This window comes from Engystomops pustulosus, chromosome 7 (assembly GCF_040894005.1).
Source record: "Engystomops pustulosus chromosome 7, aEngPut4.maternal, whole genome shotgun sequence".
Classification (NCBI taxonomy): domain Eukaryota; kingdom Metazoa; phylum Chordata; class Amphibia; order Anura; family Leptodactylidae; genus Engystomops; species Engystomops pustulosus.
In genome coordinates, this window is record NC_092417.1 from 57,376,889 (window position 1) to 57,395,573 (window position 18,685).

Genomic DNA, 18,685 nt, shown 5'->3' on the forward strand with positions numbered 1-18,685 from the left:
TAGATTATATTCACATTGTAGGAGTAACAACAGATACAGACAATTCAATAATTTAGGACTAATTAATATGATGGTCATGCAGTGACATTCACAAGACCCCAGGAGGGGTGAGGAATACATTCATGCCGGCTCATATCATCCAATAACGCACCAATATATACTTTTAGGAATCTAACATAACACTGTAGCACTTTGCATGCATATTCTAAACTGCGCCCTCAGAAGCTCACAGAAATGGCGGGAGTTGCCATGGAGCTTACAAGACGCAGACAATGGAATCCTCACAGTTTTCTTGGTTCATTCTCAGTCTGAATGAATAAAACATTCCCCATAGAGAATCTGAAGCTACTGCTTGTTATATTTTCCCAGGCCATCCACCGAAACATCCCTCGCACTAATCTCCCACTAGATTTTGTTGCCAAGTTGGTTACTTAAACGTCACAGTGAGCGATTCAGTGCTGTAACTATATATCGCTATGAAGCTTCTCCTCACTCCTGTGACTAGTGAGGTAAATTTACAGAAATCTTAGAAAGGGCCACTTACTGCCATGCTGTAAGCTCCCTCTGCTCTGAGTAACTGCTGTAGCAGACCTTTGATTGGATACTAAAACTGCAGCTCAGAGCAGAGGGGAAGAAGCTGTGGAGCTGTATGAGGACATGTCCTCAATGTACAAAGTCCAGCTTTAGGCCCCATGCATTCCAATGGGCAATACGGCCTTCCATGTACATGGCCGTATTGTCCATCGTACCACTAATGGGATGTCTAATAACATAGAGGATGTCCTATTTTCCATTGTATATCCGCTCTATACGGCCCATAGAAGGGAACGTTTAATATATGGGCTAAATACGTGCTACATATGGCAGTGCACCGTATGCTGCTATATATACGTGCAATATCCAGAACCAGGGGGAGGGGCATTCTGTCAGCCAGCCAATAGTCAGCCATTCATTATCTGCCAGCCCACCGTATTTTATATGGATATGGTGCGGATATGTTGCCATACGTCCCGTGTTTAGAACCATATATAAAGAACAGAAAAGACCATACGTTCATGTGCATGAGGCCCAAAGGAAAAGAATCACCTGATCATTTTAAAATGGTTGATCCTAAGTTTACTGACCCCAGATATTGTATAGTGCTCTACTGATGGAATATTTAGATTTTATTGTTTTAGTGATGTAGTCTTTCCCATACCAACCAAGCAGCACAGACAAATCATTACATAGTTACTTAAAACCCAACAGACACCAGTTTCCAAAATATCAAAATATCATGCAAGTTTTTTTTCTTCAGTGGCTTTGACATTTAAATAATCATGTGATCATAAACTCATGCTTAACAGATGTGCTGCCACACAGTAAGCGATCATTACCTAGTGAAGAATTGGCGCACAGTTTTTTATCATAGCAGCTGAAGCCTTCTCTGGCTCTCCAGCCATAATTTTTTCCACTCTCTACAATGTCGATTTCTTCAAATTTATTCTGTCCTACATCTCCACAGAACAGGCGTCCTTTCCCATCTTTTGTCTGGGGATCTCCCCTATCAAATGAACAGCGCCACATGTTCCTCACCCCATAAGCATAGATTTCGGGCCTGGCAGATGGGTCATTTACAAACGGGTTGTCTGGTGGGATTCGGTAAAGAGGTCCATGGTTGTTATGATTCACATCAATACGGAGGACTTTGCCTAATAGTGTGGATCTAGAAATACGAAAATTACAAAGATGTCACAATGAAGAAAAATTTTATACAAAAATTAAAGGGGTTGTACAGTCACAAGTTACCCCAGAGGATAGGGGCTAACTTGCTGATCAGATGGCTGGTCTCAGTGTTGGGACTGTCACGGATCATGAGAATGGGGAGTTGTACCCCACGATACAAGCCAAAAGAATGAACTGGCAGGTTGGACATGCACTGTGCCGCTCCATGCACTGTCTAAGGAACTGACAAGATAGCTAAGTATGTCGCTCGGCTAGCTCTGTCAGTGCCATAGAGATCAATAGAGCACCAGAGTGTATATGCAACCAACTGCTCTGCTTTGGGTACAATGAACTCCCCATTCTCATGTTAAGTGGGGGTTCCCGCCACTGAAACCCCCACCAATCAGTTAGTTATCCCATATTCTGTGGATAGGGGCTAACTTGTTGTGACTGGACAAACCCTTTTAAAGGGGTTGTCTGAGACAGTAAAAAAAATTCAACCAGGGACACAGAAGCTGCGCTGCGTTCAGCTTCCGTCCGTGCCAAGGTGGCCAGCCACACCCACCCTCCCACATTATACAGCACTAGGAATAGGGATGGATGGACATGGCCAGCAACCTTGGCCGTCCGGAAGCTGAATGCAGCTCAGTGCAAACAAACAGAGTGACATGTTAAAGGTACCGACTCAATATATAGTTTTTGGAAAAATATCAAATATCTTTATTTAAATTCATACTACAGACAAGTTAAAAACATTTAAAAGCACCAACATGTGCATGAAGCTGAATGCAACGTAAACAAAGAGGGCACAGACCAGAGAGATAACAGCGCGGGAGGCCCGGAGCGACCTCAAAGCCAAGTACATAGGGGCGGCACGGTGGCGGAGTGAGTAGCACTTCTGCCTTGCAGCACTGGGGTCCTGGGTTCGAATCCCACTCAGGTCAACATCTGCAAAGAGTTTGTATGTTCTCTCCGTGTTTGCGTGGGTTTCCTCCGGGTACTCCGGTTTCCTCCCACACTCCAAAACATACTGTTAGGTTGTTTAGATTGTGAGCCCCATGGGGACAGGGACCAATTTGCGCTTTGTGCAGCGCTGTGTAATCTGTGTGCGCTATATAAATAAAGAATTATTATTATTATATTATTACATGTTTATTATTTTAAGAAGCCCCCTCTCGGCCACCAATGTTTATTTTATGGTCTTGGACAACCCCTTTAATCATTTCATCTGAGGTGATTGGAAAATCTGACAAATGAGGATCTCCAAAATTTTCTGAAACTCTGGAACTGTGTGGGAAACTCTCCTCACTTGACAGCACAGAATAAGTAAGGTCGATGACACACAGGCCAGGGTGGAATTGGCTGAATCGCTGCAATTTATACTAATCTCATCCACATGCTGCAATGAAACCCTTCTTCACTTATTGCTGCAGAATTCAATCAATTTTGTGTACAATGGTTGATTTCTGCTCCCCCCCCCCCAGCTGTAGTTTTGGGTATTGCTGAAAACACTGTATCTTGGTATCCAGGCTATGATGAATTTGTTATATATCTGGAGGACAAATAGCTACTGAATTATTAGAAACAGAGCAAGCAGAAAAACTCCCTGAGGATACAAGTGAATATTCTTACTTGTTTTGAGCATTTCCAAACTTTCCAAATGGATCTCCAGCCATGCCTCCATCCCCAATAAAGATGTAAAGATATCCATCAACTCCAAAGAGAACCTCCCCACCGTTGTGATTCGATGCTGGCTCCTCCACTTCCAAAATTATTCTAAAAAAAAAAAGTTATATTTATCATATCCACGTAACAGATCAGAGTGGCCCATCAGAGTAGTATAGGACCCCCAGTTGAACCAAACAACATTGGCCTCAAAAGTCACAGTGATCCTTGTGACAAAAAGACATGGTCCAAAACAGACTTCCCCTTCAAGGAAATTAAGCACTGACTGCTAAGCTTCATTATTTAGTGACACATTATATGCTCCCTATTGTTTAAAGTTTCAAAAATTTGCATGGGTAACATGGTAAACTAGTGGACCAAAAGCAAAGACAGTTTTGTAATAAAAAAAAATAAATAAATAAAAATCACTCCCCCGACTTTGCTTGTTCTATTATTTTCCTGGCATTAAATTCTCATTAAGGGTTGGGTCTTTCAAAAATTGGCAGCTAAATTCTATTTTATTATACCATGGAGGTTCCAGACAGGTGGCACTGTGCCCAGAAATGCAGCTCTTATTAATAATTGAGAGAGTCTTACTAGGCTGGTGAACACGTGTGTTATATTACCTCTCAGAGCTGTGATCGACCATGTTCATGTCATGAGCGGAAACTCTGAACTCACTGATTCGTATGATCTCATCAAAGCCAATTTCCACTGAGTAGTAAACATAGACTTTGCCGTTATGTTTAAAGTTTGGATGAAAAGCAATTCCTAGAAAACCTCGCTCATCTCCTTCCCAGGGTGAGGTCAGAACAGCTTGGGAGATATTTAAAAATGGCTTTTCAAGTCTAGAGCGGTCAGGAAGATAGGCCCACACTAGGCCGACCTGCTCTGCCACAAAGAAACGATGTGTGCCATCGTTGGCGTGAACCATGGCAACTGGGTTCTGTAGACCATTCGCCACTTCTTCCAAGCATAGCTGTAGACAGCCCTCTGAGTCAGCCGTCACCAAGCCCAGGTTCTGGTTGAGTTTCGTGTTCACTAATAGACGAGGAAAACAGTAATCAACGTCATCTAGAGCCAGGTGGCGGCAGAATTTGGCCATGTTCCCTTCCAAGGCCAATAACTCTTTGTCAGACGTCATGTATCTGAAAAATGATCTGCATTTTTTCCAGACATCCGCGCAATAATCCTCACAGAGCCCAGCAACAGAGCGCACTGGGGTGTTGGAGTCTTCAGCATCATATAAGTGAGCGGCATACGGAGAGCACTCCTAAAATGCAGGGAAAAAAAAGAGGTAAAATGAGATGCCCCATTCTTTGTACTGCTGAATACATTAACTACAGTGGGTTGCAAAAGTATTCATACTTCATATGTGAACTTTGCAAAGGGACTGACTGTTGGTAGACTAGTCCTAATGACAAGCTCCTTAGGATGTCTGATAGGACCTTCTTTCATTCTAATACTGAACATAGCAATTTTTTAAACATATGCAAATTAGTCAGAGGCATCCCGACTTATGTCACCGGAGCGCTGCCGAGAGCCTAAACTTATAATTTATAAACCCCCCCTCACTTGTCCAGTCGCGTCAATGTATCATTTTCTTTACACTTTACAAATACACGTTACTTTGTGTTGCATTATCATATATAATATCAATAAACATTTAGGTTTGTAGCTATAATGAGTTATAACGAGGAAAAGTCCAATAGATATGAATACTTTTGCTACCCACTGTGTATTGCAACTTTATAACCACATTCAAACAAATATGAGCAGTAGATTCTGCATACTACAATTTTCCACCGGTGTCTTAATACTGTAGGTACAGTGTCTCTTTTTACGAATCAGGATAAGAATATATTATACAGTAGATGTGACCACAGCTGCTACACAGACAATCTGCCGAATTATTCTGGTATAACCCATAAGTAGGTGAAAATATGCCTTTAAGGAAAAAGTATGCAACACATGAAGTAAAAGATATAATGGGGGTTATACTGCTTTCTCAACTAAAACAAAACAAGTCATGAGAATTTAGGCCCCTAAACAGCCATCAACCTGTAATCCAGGGCAGTGACAGGATCACAATGATGTATTTATAAATTAAAACACAACTCCAACATTATTTTCCTGAAACCAGTAGCTCTTGAGATCAGGGCCGCATCTGCCATGAGGCGAGGTGAGAATCTCGCTATAGGAGGCAGATGCCCGAGCTCTGAGGAAGGCGGCAAAATATGCGGCCATAATGAATATGCGCCCACATGAAAAATCGATTGCGCCTGTATCTTTAAGATATAGATGCGATTAATGTACTGGAGGACCCAGGCAGCGTGGAAAGATATCACTCTGCGTGCATTCGGACACAGAGCAGAAGAGGCGGGAAGAGGATTGAAGAGTAAGAGGACGCGAAAGGCAGCGTGAGAGCGAGGCGAGTATTTTCTTTATTAATAATTGTACTAGATGCCACTATTGTCTGTGTCACTGAATGACTACTGGCTCTTAACACATGTAAGTGTCGGTCACAGAGGGCCAGTTACTAATTTTAAGTAATGTTGGCACCATTCTTTTATCAGGTTGTACATTACATTTCAATTTTTCGCCTCAGGCAGCAAATAGGCTAGAATCGGCCCAGCTTGAGATGTAGAACAATGTTGCATAATCTTGATTACCTATGTGCAGCAGTTTCTTTGGTAGTCTTCTTAGTTTCACTTATTGGCTTGTCTCCTGGATGTGTGGACTACTCTTATGATCCGAGAGTTGTAAACAAGATATGGATTACGAAAAGAGGGGATTGGCTGCTGCTACTTGCTCACAGAAGAGGGAAGGTCATGTGACAATGCTCTGTCTGTGAAGCAAAGATGAGTGTCTCCTGTGCTGTAGATGCAGAAGTCTCCTACACAGAATAGTCAGGTATCAGTATCAGTCCCTCAATCCCAGTCTGTGATTCTACAGAACGTTCTCTATCTTTCTCTGCAATTCATGTAACACCTCTCCCCCTATCTTCTATTTGGCACTTTCCACACAAACTATACACTTCATGTAACCGTTTCACTGCTTGTTTTTACTACTTATAACATTCTCCTCCATGCGATTAAAGCTAGTCTCATATAGATCCTGTATGTACACTATGCCGTGTTGAGTGGATTTCAGGAATCTCACTAGATTTGCTGTTAAATTACCAAATGAGAGAAGATCAAATATTATGGGAAGTTATGACAACATCCATTTGACCTAACTTTAGGGCAGATACAGGAAGAGATGAAGACTTTTTGACAAGGATCTTCAGAACAGAAAATGCCATAACTCTGGGTGCTGAACACAATAGTGGTATTGTCCTGTTTGTTATTAAAGGAGGATTCATATGTAACAATTTGGGAAAAAAATCTAAGATACGCTTTAAGCGTTATACTAAAAAAAATCTTTGATTTACAAATTACCTCTAAGGAGTCAAGGAGATGTATAAGAGTCACATATGCCAGGTACATCATCATAAGTCAACTTATATAATGATGTTCTTTGAGGCATGTTTTAAGACTAGAAGGGGGAATCCAGGTGTCACCCTTCTACTCTTTACATGTCATTTAGATGCAGCATTAAAAATTATTATTTTTTGCATAAAGCTGAATCTCCCAAAATATAGAAGGACATCATCTTATCACCATTCATATGCATATATTTCAACATAACTGGGAATATTTAAAATTCTGGAGTCTTGCAAACCTGAGTGACAGACTTTTCCCAGAAATAGATATTGCTGAGATATTTAACCAGAGGCTATTCAGGGCTATCTATAATGAGACATTACTAGATTATAGCAGCTGCTGCCTTGTCCCATCAACATTTATATCAATCAATGTGACACAGTGGCCCAGCCAGATGTGCAGGTTTCATGGAGCAGTATAGAATCCCACAGCGATAGCAGGGCAGGAGGACACGTAATCATCTACCGCTGACCTGAGAGAAGAGGGCACTATGCTCAGAGGTGAAGTTTCACAATGTTGTCTGTGCGCCTTTAGATTCCCAATTTACACTGTGTGTGAGTAAGGGGGAATACCAAAAGATCTCCAGTCCACAGCACATTATTATTAGCCCCTAAAGTATAGAAGCCCTGATTATTTAAAGGGAACCTGTCAGTCTTGGGTCACAAATAAAATAAACATATGGCCTGTGAAGTAAACACAGGCTTGTTTGCAATCTAGAGATATTACATCATTCCAAATGTACAATTATTAGAGGAAGCAGAGAGGAATCAGAGTTTAACATTTGCTTTGGAGGCCCCAATTTCAATGGGCATCCATCACAGCTCCAATCTTCACCTGGAGGTGCTGCCGGTCTATAAATCACTTCCTGAAAAGTTTTACTCAGAACTATAGGGTGAAAATATTATTTCAGAAACATGAAAATGGCATATCTGAACACACAAGCAAGACATGGCTTTTATTCAATGTCTGAAAAATGGCCACCATCTTGAAAGCCACCATATTGGATCAAGGTCAGAACTTATCAAAGAAGATCAAATTGTCAAATCGGTTTTTCAATATCTCCTGTATTTCAAAAGTTACCAACACAAAGATTATTTGGAAAGTCTTGTGCAGGTTCATAACCTTGGGATCCAACGGATCCATCTTTGTGTTCAGCACCATGGACAACAGATTGAACACATCAAATAGCTGTGCATCAAAAATAGATTGCAAAACTGATTGTGACAATCAATTTCTGAGACAATTCTATCCCTTTATGATATGTTATGTTACCACCTTCACATTGGAAAAAAAATTGTCCTAGATACAATATGGCGCCCTTGTTCTGTACAAATTATAACCAACAAAATCAGGCTGCTCACAAAAACTATTTTACCTGTAAATAACATTCCAGAATGCTAAACTGTATGTATCAAATTTACCTTTACTATAATAAAGTTTAAAAACAATACATAGTCACTAAAAAAGTTGGATGGAAAAAATATCACAATAATCTGGCGGATGTGCAGACAGCAGGAGCTAAGAAAGGCTAAAATAATAGCATTATGAACGACATGGTGTTCCCTTCACTGATGAAAGGGATCATCTGGTGAACAGACGGATTCTGGGACAAAGAAATATAATATAGAAATAAGCTCTGAGCAAACAATGAATAATCACACAAAATAAATAAAACAGGGGGCTGTCAAAATAATCAAATAAAATACCCGTAATGCACCAGAATCTGACACGCCAGTCCTTGACCTGTATTTTCCTCATGCTTTTTATGGTGTGTGTCCAGTACATGGCCGCCCATGGTTATTGGAATATTGTGCCCACCAATGATAGGTGATGTATGAGATGGGTGCTTACATTGTTCTACCACCCCTATTTTACAGCGTAATAAAGTGTTATCGCATCCATAAAGTTTAGGTTTCTGATCTGCTATTTATGTGCTAGATATGTTCTGTCCTCGCACAGTACAAGCTGCATGTATGGGAATACCCTTCTAGCATCTACAGAGGGAAAAAAAGATTAGGTTTCCACATGCCCGATAGCCCCGATCCATTTTATCCTGAGCATCGGTCACAAAAAGCTAATTTTATAAACAGGATTATAAAAAGATCTTTTTTTTTAAATAAAATGTTTATTGCATTTTCAAACAATACTATATGGGTAACAAAACCAAAAAGACATACACAATGCGATGCCATGCCCCAAACCCATATCCAAACCCCTCTCTAGCACATCAATCTTAACACAAGATTAAGAAAGGCTTTATCCATTCTATGTAAATGGAACCAAAAAACGGATATTTACTTGCCACTTACAGCTAATTACATAGCAGTTTTAACATTTTCAGACCAATTTAAAAATTGAAAGCCAAGATCCAATTAGTTGCTATTGACAACAACTACATTCAGAGTGAGTGTCTGACAGCAGCCTGCACACAATCCCACCTAAATTTCGGCCATACATTACCTGTGCCAGGTAAGGTATATAACTAACTACCATCACTTGGCACAAACAATGTAACTCCAGACCTGACCCTATTCCCTTTATCGCCTGGCACAGATCATGTGACTCTATACCCCAGCGTCGCCTGGCACAGATCATGTGAATCTATACCCCAGGATCGCCTGGCACAGATCACACCACGACTATACCCTAGCTTCACCTGGCACAGATCATGTGACTCTATACCCCAGCGTCGCCTGGCACAGATCATGTGACTCTATACCCCAGCATCGCCTGGCACAGATCACACCACGACTATACCCTAGCTTCACCTGGCACAGATCATGTGACTCTATACCCCAACGTCGCCTGGCACAGATCATGTGACTCTATACCCCAGCATCGCCTGGCACAGATCATGTAACTCTATACCCCAGCATCGCCTGGCACAGATCATGTGACTCTATACCCCAGCATCGCCTGGCACAGATCATGTGACTCTATACCCCAGCATCGCCTGGCACAGATCATGTGACTCTATACCCCAGCATCGCCTGGCACAGATCATGTGACTCTATACCCCAGCATCGCCTGGCACAGATCATGTGACTCTATACCCCAGCATCGCCTGGCACAGATCATGTGACTCTATACCCCAGCATCGCCTGGCACAGATCATGTGACTCTATACCCCAGCATCGCCTGGCACAGATCATGTGACTCTATACCCCAGCATCGCCTGGCACAGATCATGTGACTCTATACCCCAGCATCGCCTGGCACAGATCATGTCACTCTATACCCCAGCATCGCCTAGCATAGATCATGTGACTCTATACCCCAGCATCGCCTGGCATAGATCACACCACGACTATACCCTAGCTTCACCTGGCACAGATCATGTGACTCTATACCCCAGCATCACCTGGCACAGATCATGTGACTCTATACCCCAGCATCGCCTGGCACAGATCACACCACGACTATACCCTAGCTTCACCTGGCACAGATCATGTGACTCTATACCCCAGCATCACCTGGCACAGATCAAGTGACTATCACCTGGCACAGATCATGTGACTATCACCTGGCTGAGTGCTATGACTGGGTCTGGTGGCAGCAGTCATTACGATGTACTGATGGGCACTCACCTGGCACAGGATGTCTTGCACATGGGCAGCACACAGCTCATAGCCTGCCTCATCTGCATGCCCCATCACCCGGTAGAAGGTGTCCATGATCTCCCTGTCCCGGGAGGAGTCGCAGCAGCCAAACTCTCTGTACTGGACGCAGAAGGTGAGCGGCTGCGGCGGGCGGAAGGGAGGCTTGAAGTCCAGACATTGTGGGTGAGAGCGGGCCCGGTGCAGCAGAGCCGGGAGCAGCAGCCATGCAGCCCATGCCAGCCCCATGCTGACAGCCTATAGTGCATCCAGCACGTCCCTCCCCAGCGATCTGCACATTGTCCCTGTTATGCAATAAGACCTGCCCCTGGGCAGAGCTCAGCCTGCACCCCCACCCCCTGCACCCCAGCTCTGTCTACACTGTGTGCCCCCAATACCTGGGCTCAACAGCTCAAAAGTACCATGTGTACCCCCAATTCCTCACATGTTTCCCTAGCTCTGCAGGCTCCATACAGGCTCTCCATGATCGTCCACAAGCTACACAGATGTACTCGATGCAGAATGTAGGCTCCTGCGGCTTGGGATCCTGTCAGGCACCAAAACAGTTAATGAAGGTGCCTGCAGGGGGAGGGGGAGGAGAGGGGATGACTTTCCTCTGTGTGTATTGGTGCAGGGCGAGCTGGGGCGGGGCTAAGAAGTGTTAAAACCTACAGGAGATGCCACCCAGCTCGTCCTGGACATTAGTGTTACAAATGTTTTACCTCCTGCGTTAACTCCTGGAGAATCATGGCTTATTACCTAGTTAAAGGAGGCTCTGCTTGGCTTGTCAGCATTGCTACTGGTGCCCTGATGCCAAGCTCCTCTGCCCTGGATGACAGGGGATGAGACATCCTCACTGAGGTTAAGCCCTGCTTCTCCTGGACATCAGGGTTACGGCCAGCAGCACCTGTGTAGCAGAAGTACACACTTCCCAAATACAGGAACCTGCTTCACCTGTTCAGATGCCAAATCCCAGCAGTGGAGTCACCACTGCACTTCTGACTCCTCAATTTCCTCTTCTCTCAAACACCACTAAAAAGGTCACTGACTCAACAGTCCTGTTTATCTGGTCACTCTATCAATTTTAAGATGAGTGCATGTATTCCTGCTCCTTCTCTGCTCTGTAGTGGAGGAGCATCACTACTGAGCATGTACATAAAGTGCAGAACACAATCATCTCGTTCACAAGCGAAGATAAGGGTTGCAAACCCACAACTGGCCACATATGGTCAGTCAATCCTTGAGTTGTGGTTGACAACCTGCTGACAGAGTCCAATTAGCGCTTCCATAACTGAAGACAGGTAAAGGTGAGTGCAGCTAATAAGTCCTCATCGCTCCCCGAGGGTGCGGTCACACGTTGCGTTTAACGCATGCATTTAAAAACGCATTGCAACTGCTGAAGATAGATTTGCCTAATTAAACAGCTGTAAACACTTGTGTTTACAAGATGCAAATGATAACGCTTGTGTTAACATTGTGTTAATAAACACATGCATTAACGGTTGTTTAATTAGGCAAATCTCTCTGCAGCTGTTGCAATGCGTGTTTAAACGCATGCGTTAAACGCGACGTGTGTCCGCACACTGTACTTTATATAAGCTTAATTCACATTTCCTGGCTCCCTGCAAGCATGTGGTAAACACTGGGGGAGGGGGTAGCTGCAGCCTGGGTGATTCTGTGTCTCCTCATGCATTCTTCCTCTACTCCACACTATGGATGAGTATGGAGGAGAGGAGACCGACACAGGCACACACAAGCTGCGGCTCCCCAGAGACTAACTACTTGCTGCTGACAGGGAGCCAGATCATTTGAAAGAAATTATATAAACTACTGCAATGATTCAGAATGGTGACAACATTTTTAAAATAAGCATAGCATAGGCTATTGGAACCTGTCACCAGCTAAAATCACATTCCTGGTGACAGGTTCACTTTAAAGTCAAGTACTTTGACAATGTGTGTTGTTTACCCCTGGCCGAAATCCTTAGATCAGAACAGACATTTAAAAGAAGTTTTATAACTCCACACCACTCCCTGACCACCTGTACAGATAGTACAAAGCACAGGCAGTGGAGCTCCCTCCTATAACTACGATTGTTGTTCAGTCCATAATTTTAACTTCCCGTTTATAGTTCCGCAACCTTGGGGAGACAATAGGGGATCTGATGTGGATTTAGGCAATCTGATTAGTGGAAAATAATTTAGAACGTGTACCTTTTGTGTTCACAGACAACATTGGATCAGTAGGAGAAAACTGTGAAAAGTCGGAGAAGTATGAAAAAGCCCATTGACCCAGATTTATGGATAGTGAGACAGTAAGTGCATTTAGCCTTACGAATGTGCCAGTATTGAATACTGGCACAATGGCCCACATTTATCAATGACAGTGCGCCAGATTCATGTTTTGTGGCACCAGTTGATGAATCTGGCTCCCCCTGCACTGCCCCCATCTTAAACATGCTTATGCGACAAGCTTATGTCGGACTCTGCATCATAAATGTGTTGCATGGTCCGACACAGCAGCGGAACGCCTCTTCTTGTGCAGAAATTTGTGTTGCATCGACACAAATTTTATGTGGCAAGTACACTTCTTAAATACATGTGCAAGCAGTTTGTACTAGAAATAACGTTTTACGTCTGACAGAAAACTGGCATAGGGGCTTTCGTAAAAGTGAACCACGATCTTCAATTTTCTAGTGCACCCTGCACTGCACTGCTCGAGTCCCTGTATTAATTGTGTGTCAAAGTAAAGAAAAGAAAAAGGTTTTTGCGCACACCGATATGAAGTCCGATTAAATGTGTGTCGCAAGCTCTGTCTAAGCAATAAACTCACCCCTTAAGGTGCACATTTTTCTGTCTTGTTGGCACAGTGCATCCGCAGAACAAACTCTTCTTAGATACATGTGCAAGCTCCAAAGACGCTCTTTTCAGTGCAATGTACAACAGTAAAAAATCACTGAAAAATGCTAATATAAAAGAGCCCTAATACATACTAATAAATCTGCTCCCTTAGTATTTAGAAGCTGATGACTCTCATGTGTCTGTACACATCTATTTTCAAGCGCCCTGATGGCCGTCCTGGATCATGTGGAATTTACAAGACCTTCAGCAATATCTGAACCTTGGCAAGGAGTTGGAGATTTAAGAAAATATAATAAGTGTCCAAGTTTGTAGAGTGGAAATAAACATCGCAGCCATCCCCTGCAGCTCGGTCACATCTGCCGTGTGCTCTTCTGTGTAGCTAATGAAGGAGAGTATTTGTAATGAGCTCGTGTAGCTGCCAGAAGATTAAGAAATCTCATATTTACCTATTTATAGAGGTACACAATGTAATGGATGTTTTAGTTATTATGGATCTACTATGTGTCCTGTTCGCTGTGGTTAAAGGGGTTGTCCATTTATGCAACATTTATCAAGAAGGGGCTCTAAGCCATAAATTTGTCATTGAACTCTTATGTGGAAGCCGGTCTAGCGCCATCACAGGGGAAAAGGAACATTACACAGTTGGCATTGAAATCAATAGGTTGTTCATGTAGTGCCAGGTGCTCTTGGCTGTTAGAACACTATAGAGGGAATCAGAGTGTAATATGGTCTTTAGAGAGTTTGTTTCTTTTATATTATCATTCAAAAAAAGTAAAAAGAGATTCTCTAGTTGTACAGAATTGTGAGTAGGTTCCCATGCATCTGTACCATATGTTAAAGAATAGGAGACATTTACCAATAGCTGTCTAAATGTCTAGACCGTCTGTAACATTATCATGTCTAATGCTGAATGATAATCTGGCTCGGCCTATATGCGTTGTAGCCCCCTTCATAAGAACACAGGCAAAATCCTCTAGTGGGGACTGCTGCAGTCAGACATTTCTTCTTTCTTATACTTTAATGTAGTTCTGCATGTAAAAGGCTCACAAGGGCTTAGTGGTCTGCACTTCTGCCATGTAGCTCTAGGTCCAGCCAAGGGCCACCTCTGCACATTCTCCCTGTGTTTGTTGCCTCTGGGCACCCAGGCTTCCTCCCATACCCAATGGTGACAGGTACTGAGATGAATGTTGCTATTGTTGATACAGCTATATATAAATGAATGATGATTATTATTTACATGCCTATGGCAAGGGGTGGATTAAAGGTACCATGGGCCCTGGGCTGTATAAAAAGTGTGGGCCACCTAAATCCCAGAATTTTAAAATAGTTTGTTACAGTGTTTCCACGCGCTCCCCACTTTCCAAAAAGTGATATTATAAGTCATTGGAGTCTGCTTTGAAAGCAGCATAACCAGAGGCATAGTCTGAGGCAACTACTAGCACATGCAATCTATAAATGTATTTTTTAAAATATCCATGTACACAACTTTATATGCGTACATACACCTACCTATACACACAGGCACTTACATACAAAAACACGTCATGAAATTACACATACATATGCACAAATACAGCTTTATTTACACATGCATTCACATATGCATATCCTAAGATGTGCAAGCACACATATCAGGCACTTACGTACTGTACACACTTAATCGCACATATATACATATATGTATATACTACCACATACATACCCACATCATACACTTACATATACATGAACTAGCAGATGCATACAAATATGCATATAGTAACACTCAGGCACACACCATGCAAATACAGATTATATATACATATGTACATACATACACACACATCCTGCACCTAGTTTACACACATATATGCACATATATGTATACTACGCATCGCCTGAGCCACAGTTACATGATCCAGGTAAAGAAGGCACCAAGAGAAGAGAGAAGGCGTAGAGAGGAACAAGGTAAGTATGGTTCTTTAATACCATTGGCTTCTGTAGGACCACACTTTGACTACTGGCTACTGGGAGCATTCCTGTGACTTCTGGCTACTGGGGGCATTACTGTGACTACTAGGGGCAGGCACTTGGGCCACTGCAGGCAAGCATTGTTAATACTGGCTACTGGAGGCAGACACTGTGACTACTGGCTACTGGTGGATAGGCACTAGGGCTACAGGGAGCAAGCACCTTGACTAATGGCTACTGGGGACAAGCACTTTCACTGCTGGCTACTGGGGGCAGGTGCTGTTACGACTTGCTACTGGGTGTATCACTGTGACTAATAGGGGGTAGGCACTGTGACTATTGGCTACTATTGGGCAGGTACTGTGTCTATAGAGTACTTTGGACACACACTATGACTAATGGCTGCTGGTGTGACTATTGGCTACTCTGGGGCTGTTGCTGTGACTACTGGTTTTTGTCAATGGCTTTGATTGTTAGTTACAGTATGGGGGCAAGGTGACTATTGGCTTCTATGCTTCTGTAACTGCGGCGTACCATTTCAGACACCAAGACAAAATTAGCTAATGTGAGGGCCCTATTACTATATTGGCGACTGTGTGCACATAATATTGATCTCTAGGGGAACAACTGAACAGTATCAAGGTTGTGATAAGAAGATGGAGGTGAAGAGGTGATGTATAGAACTTGGTTATGAGGCTGTATTTATGGTATGATCTTGGCTCTGGTGATGTATTTAACTTGGTTCTGGTGTTGTCTTTGTTCTACCTTCTGGATCTATGCAGTTATCAAAACATTTTTGTATTTATGCTTTGGTAAAGGGGTTGTATATGTCTTTTATATGTATACTCAAGTATAAGCTGAGTTTTTCAGGACAATTTTTATACTAAAAAAGCCCGAATTGGCTTATATTGAAGTGAGGTTCCATTTCAGCGGTTGAAAGCTGCGGCAGAGCTCCTTGCTCTAAGGCTACATTCACACGAACGTATGGGGGACGTATATACGGCCGACGTATATACGGCCGATTTACGTCCCCCATACACTCCTATGAGCGCACGGCACCCTACAGGAGCGGTACGGTGCAGCACACGTGCGGCACCGTACCGTTCCGTACCCGGGAAAAAGATAGGACATGTCCTATCTTTTCCCGTAATACGGGGCCGTGCGCTATAGGTTGCTATGGAGAGGGGCGGGGGTGAGCTGCGCTCACCTCCTCCTCCTCTCCCCGTACACTGCCGTTGCCCGCTACGGTACGGTACGGGCGGGCAACGGCAGTGTGAATGTAGCCTAACACATCCTGAAGATATCTGCATCCCAACTCCTGTGACACAATAAATTGACAGGCTTATATTTGGTTGGCTTATACTTGATTCTATTCTGTATTTTTGTTACTACTGTAATGTACTGTACAGACGTGCTGAAGTAAAGTTTACCAAATCTTTACAGTGTTTTCTCTGATGCAACTTTGACTGTACAGTTGCAGAATCTGACCTTGTCTTGTGTTTAGAAAATTGATGAAGCAAACAGTCTGTTACATTATCTCGTCTTCCTAATCGCTTGCAGCAAATAAACATGTTTTACCCCTTTTTTTCAGGGTGTCCCATCGCTGCCTTTCTTAACCATGTGTGTTCTCATGTCATCTTGTAAGGGACCTTCTTTCACTATGCCACCAGCAATTCCCTGACATGGTCCCCTGATGTGTAACTATGGACATCAAATCAGTAGGAATAGAGAAATAAAATAAGTTGTGGAGAATGTCTGTGGTCTGAAAATGGGGACCCCAATGGAATCTGAAACCTTGAATTGGATATATTAGGGCAAATTTACTTACCCGGTCATGTCGCGATCCCCGATTCGGACTGTCCGATGAGGATGAAGTCCGGCGCGATTCACCAAGATCGTGCGCCTGAGATCCTACATGTGCCGCTTCCCCGTCGGAGTTCAATTTCCTCTTAATGGTGTATGTGAGTGCATGTCTAGCGACACAATTTGAAATGATAAATCCTGCGCTCCGTCCCCTGATTTGTGTCATGTGAAAGCCGGGGCTAATGCGCCAAAATCCGATCGCGTGCGACAAAAAGCCCTTCTAAATGCGTAGCACATCGGAAATCGTCGGATATTCCGACCATAGTGTGGTCCGCCCCATTGGGTTCACATCAAAAGAGCTCTTTTAATTTATGGCATATGCACAAAATATGCCGTATATGTAATGGATGTGAAGGGCTACTACTTGCATCTTACCAGTTTCAAAGCAAGAGCAAAGCTGGCAGATCTTCCATAGGAGTTATGAAATCAGCCATTGACGTAAGAGGCCCTCGTTTTTAACAAAGGTGCAGCTCCCTGATGACGGAAATCTAACTATTGTACATTAATATCAGAGATTGTGATGCACCTTCAATCTTGTAATTATTTCACCCCTCGAGTTATTGTTAATCTAAAGCATAAGCACTCACTGAGCACCTCCTCAAATAACTCCTTCTCTCTTTGTAGTTTACACCATAGGTCTGGTGGGTCTTGTTTTTTACTTTATGATTTTCCAATAGCTTCATTAGAGAAATGCCGACTGTTCTGACAGCGGGAAACATCTGGTTGTAATTGGCTATGATGCAGGATTTGTGCAAAAAAAAGAAAGCAGAAGACTGCATCAGAAACGTTTCTGGGACTTTTTCTTGAAAATAATTGTGACCTTTATTGGCAGGATAATGTGGTATCACATGGCCAGTAGATACAGTAATATGGGTTTGTTAATAGGTCATTTTATAGCCAGGCTGATATAGCCAACTTTAATGATGTCCTACCTCCGCTGTACCTCCCAAACAAATGGATTTCCTGTCTGCATAGATAGTGGCCCAAATTAAGTTTTCTGTTGGACGTTCTTTTAGGTGCAAACTGCTTGCACAGTTATTTAAGAAGTATCCTGCACTAGTCTTCACGCCACACAAATTTCTACACTGAAATGGGCGTTCCGGTCCTCAGTCGGACTGCGCGACAGATTTATCATGCAAAGTCCGAAACCATAAAATGGCTGCAGATGGAGGGTCATGATATCTCTGACCATTAACAATCGCCTGCTATCATAAAGTCTTGGTAGGGCGATTTGTTCATGGACAAATAGAGATCACATGACCCTCCATCAGCAGCCATTTTATGGACAGGAATCTCTGGCTGATGAGGAAAAAACACTAAGGAGTGGGACTTTTCTCCTTACTATACTTTCTACCAGGGGAAGGGAGGTTACATTTCAGCACAAAAACAATTATAAAGTCTCAGACATACATTGAGTCCCCATAATATTCTATGGCAGAAGGGTTCTAAGGTGTAAACAACTTCCAGGCAGCACCTGTCATTCTAAAGGTCAGGCTGTCAGCTTGTCTGGTTAACAAGTCTGTTTTTCCTCTGCAAACAATCTGCTATAGCTGGAAAATTA

At 43.0% G+C, this 18,685-nt stretch overlaps 1 protein-coding gene and 1 long non-coding RNA gene across 2 annotated transcripts in view; one reads left to right on the top strand and one right to left on the bottom strand.

Annotated features, from left to right (window-relative positions):
* HHIPL1 (HHIP like 1) overlaps positions 1-11,020 on the bottom strand; it is a 28,569-nt gene extending 17,549 nt beyond the window's left edge. Inside the window, exons 1-4 of the mRNA XM_072116049.1 lie at positions 10,442-11,020; positions 3,996-4,642; positions 3,337-3,480; positions 1,377-1,705 (exon numbers count right to left, since the gene is read on the bottom strand). Coding sequence (XP_071972150.1) covers positions 1,377-1,705; positions 3,337-3,480; positions 3,996-4,642; positions 10,442-10,699 — 1,378 coding nt within the window. The 5' untranslated portion in view covers positions 10,700-11,020. The remainder of the gene's footprint in view (positions 1-1,376; positions 1,706-3,336; positions 3,481-3,995; positions 4,643-10,441) is intronic.
* Positions 10,332-18,685, top strand: part of LOC140069857 (uncharacterized) — a 32,080-nt gene continuing 23,726 nt past the window's right edge. The window contains exons 1-2 of the long non-coding RNA XR_011848865.1: positions 10,332-10,586; positions 12,679-12,764. This is a non-coding gene — a long non-coding RNA (uncharacterized lncRNA). The remainder of the gene's footprint in view (positions 10,587-12,678; positions 12,765-18,685) is intronic.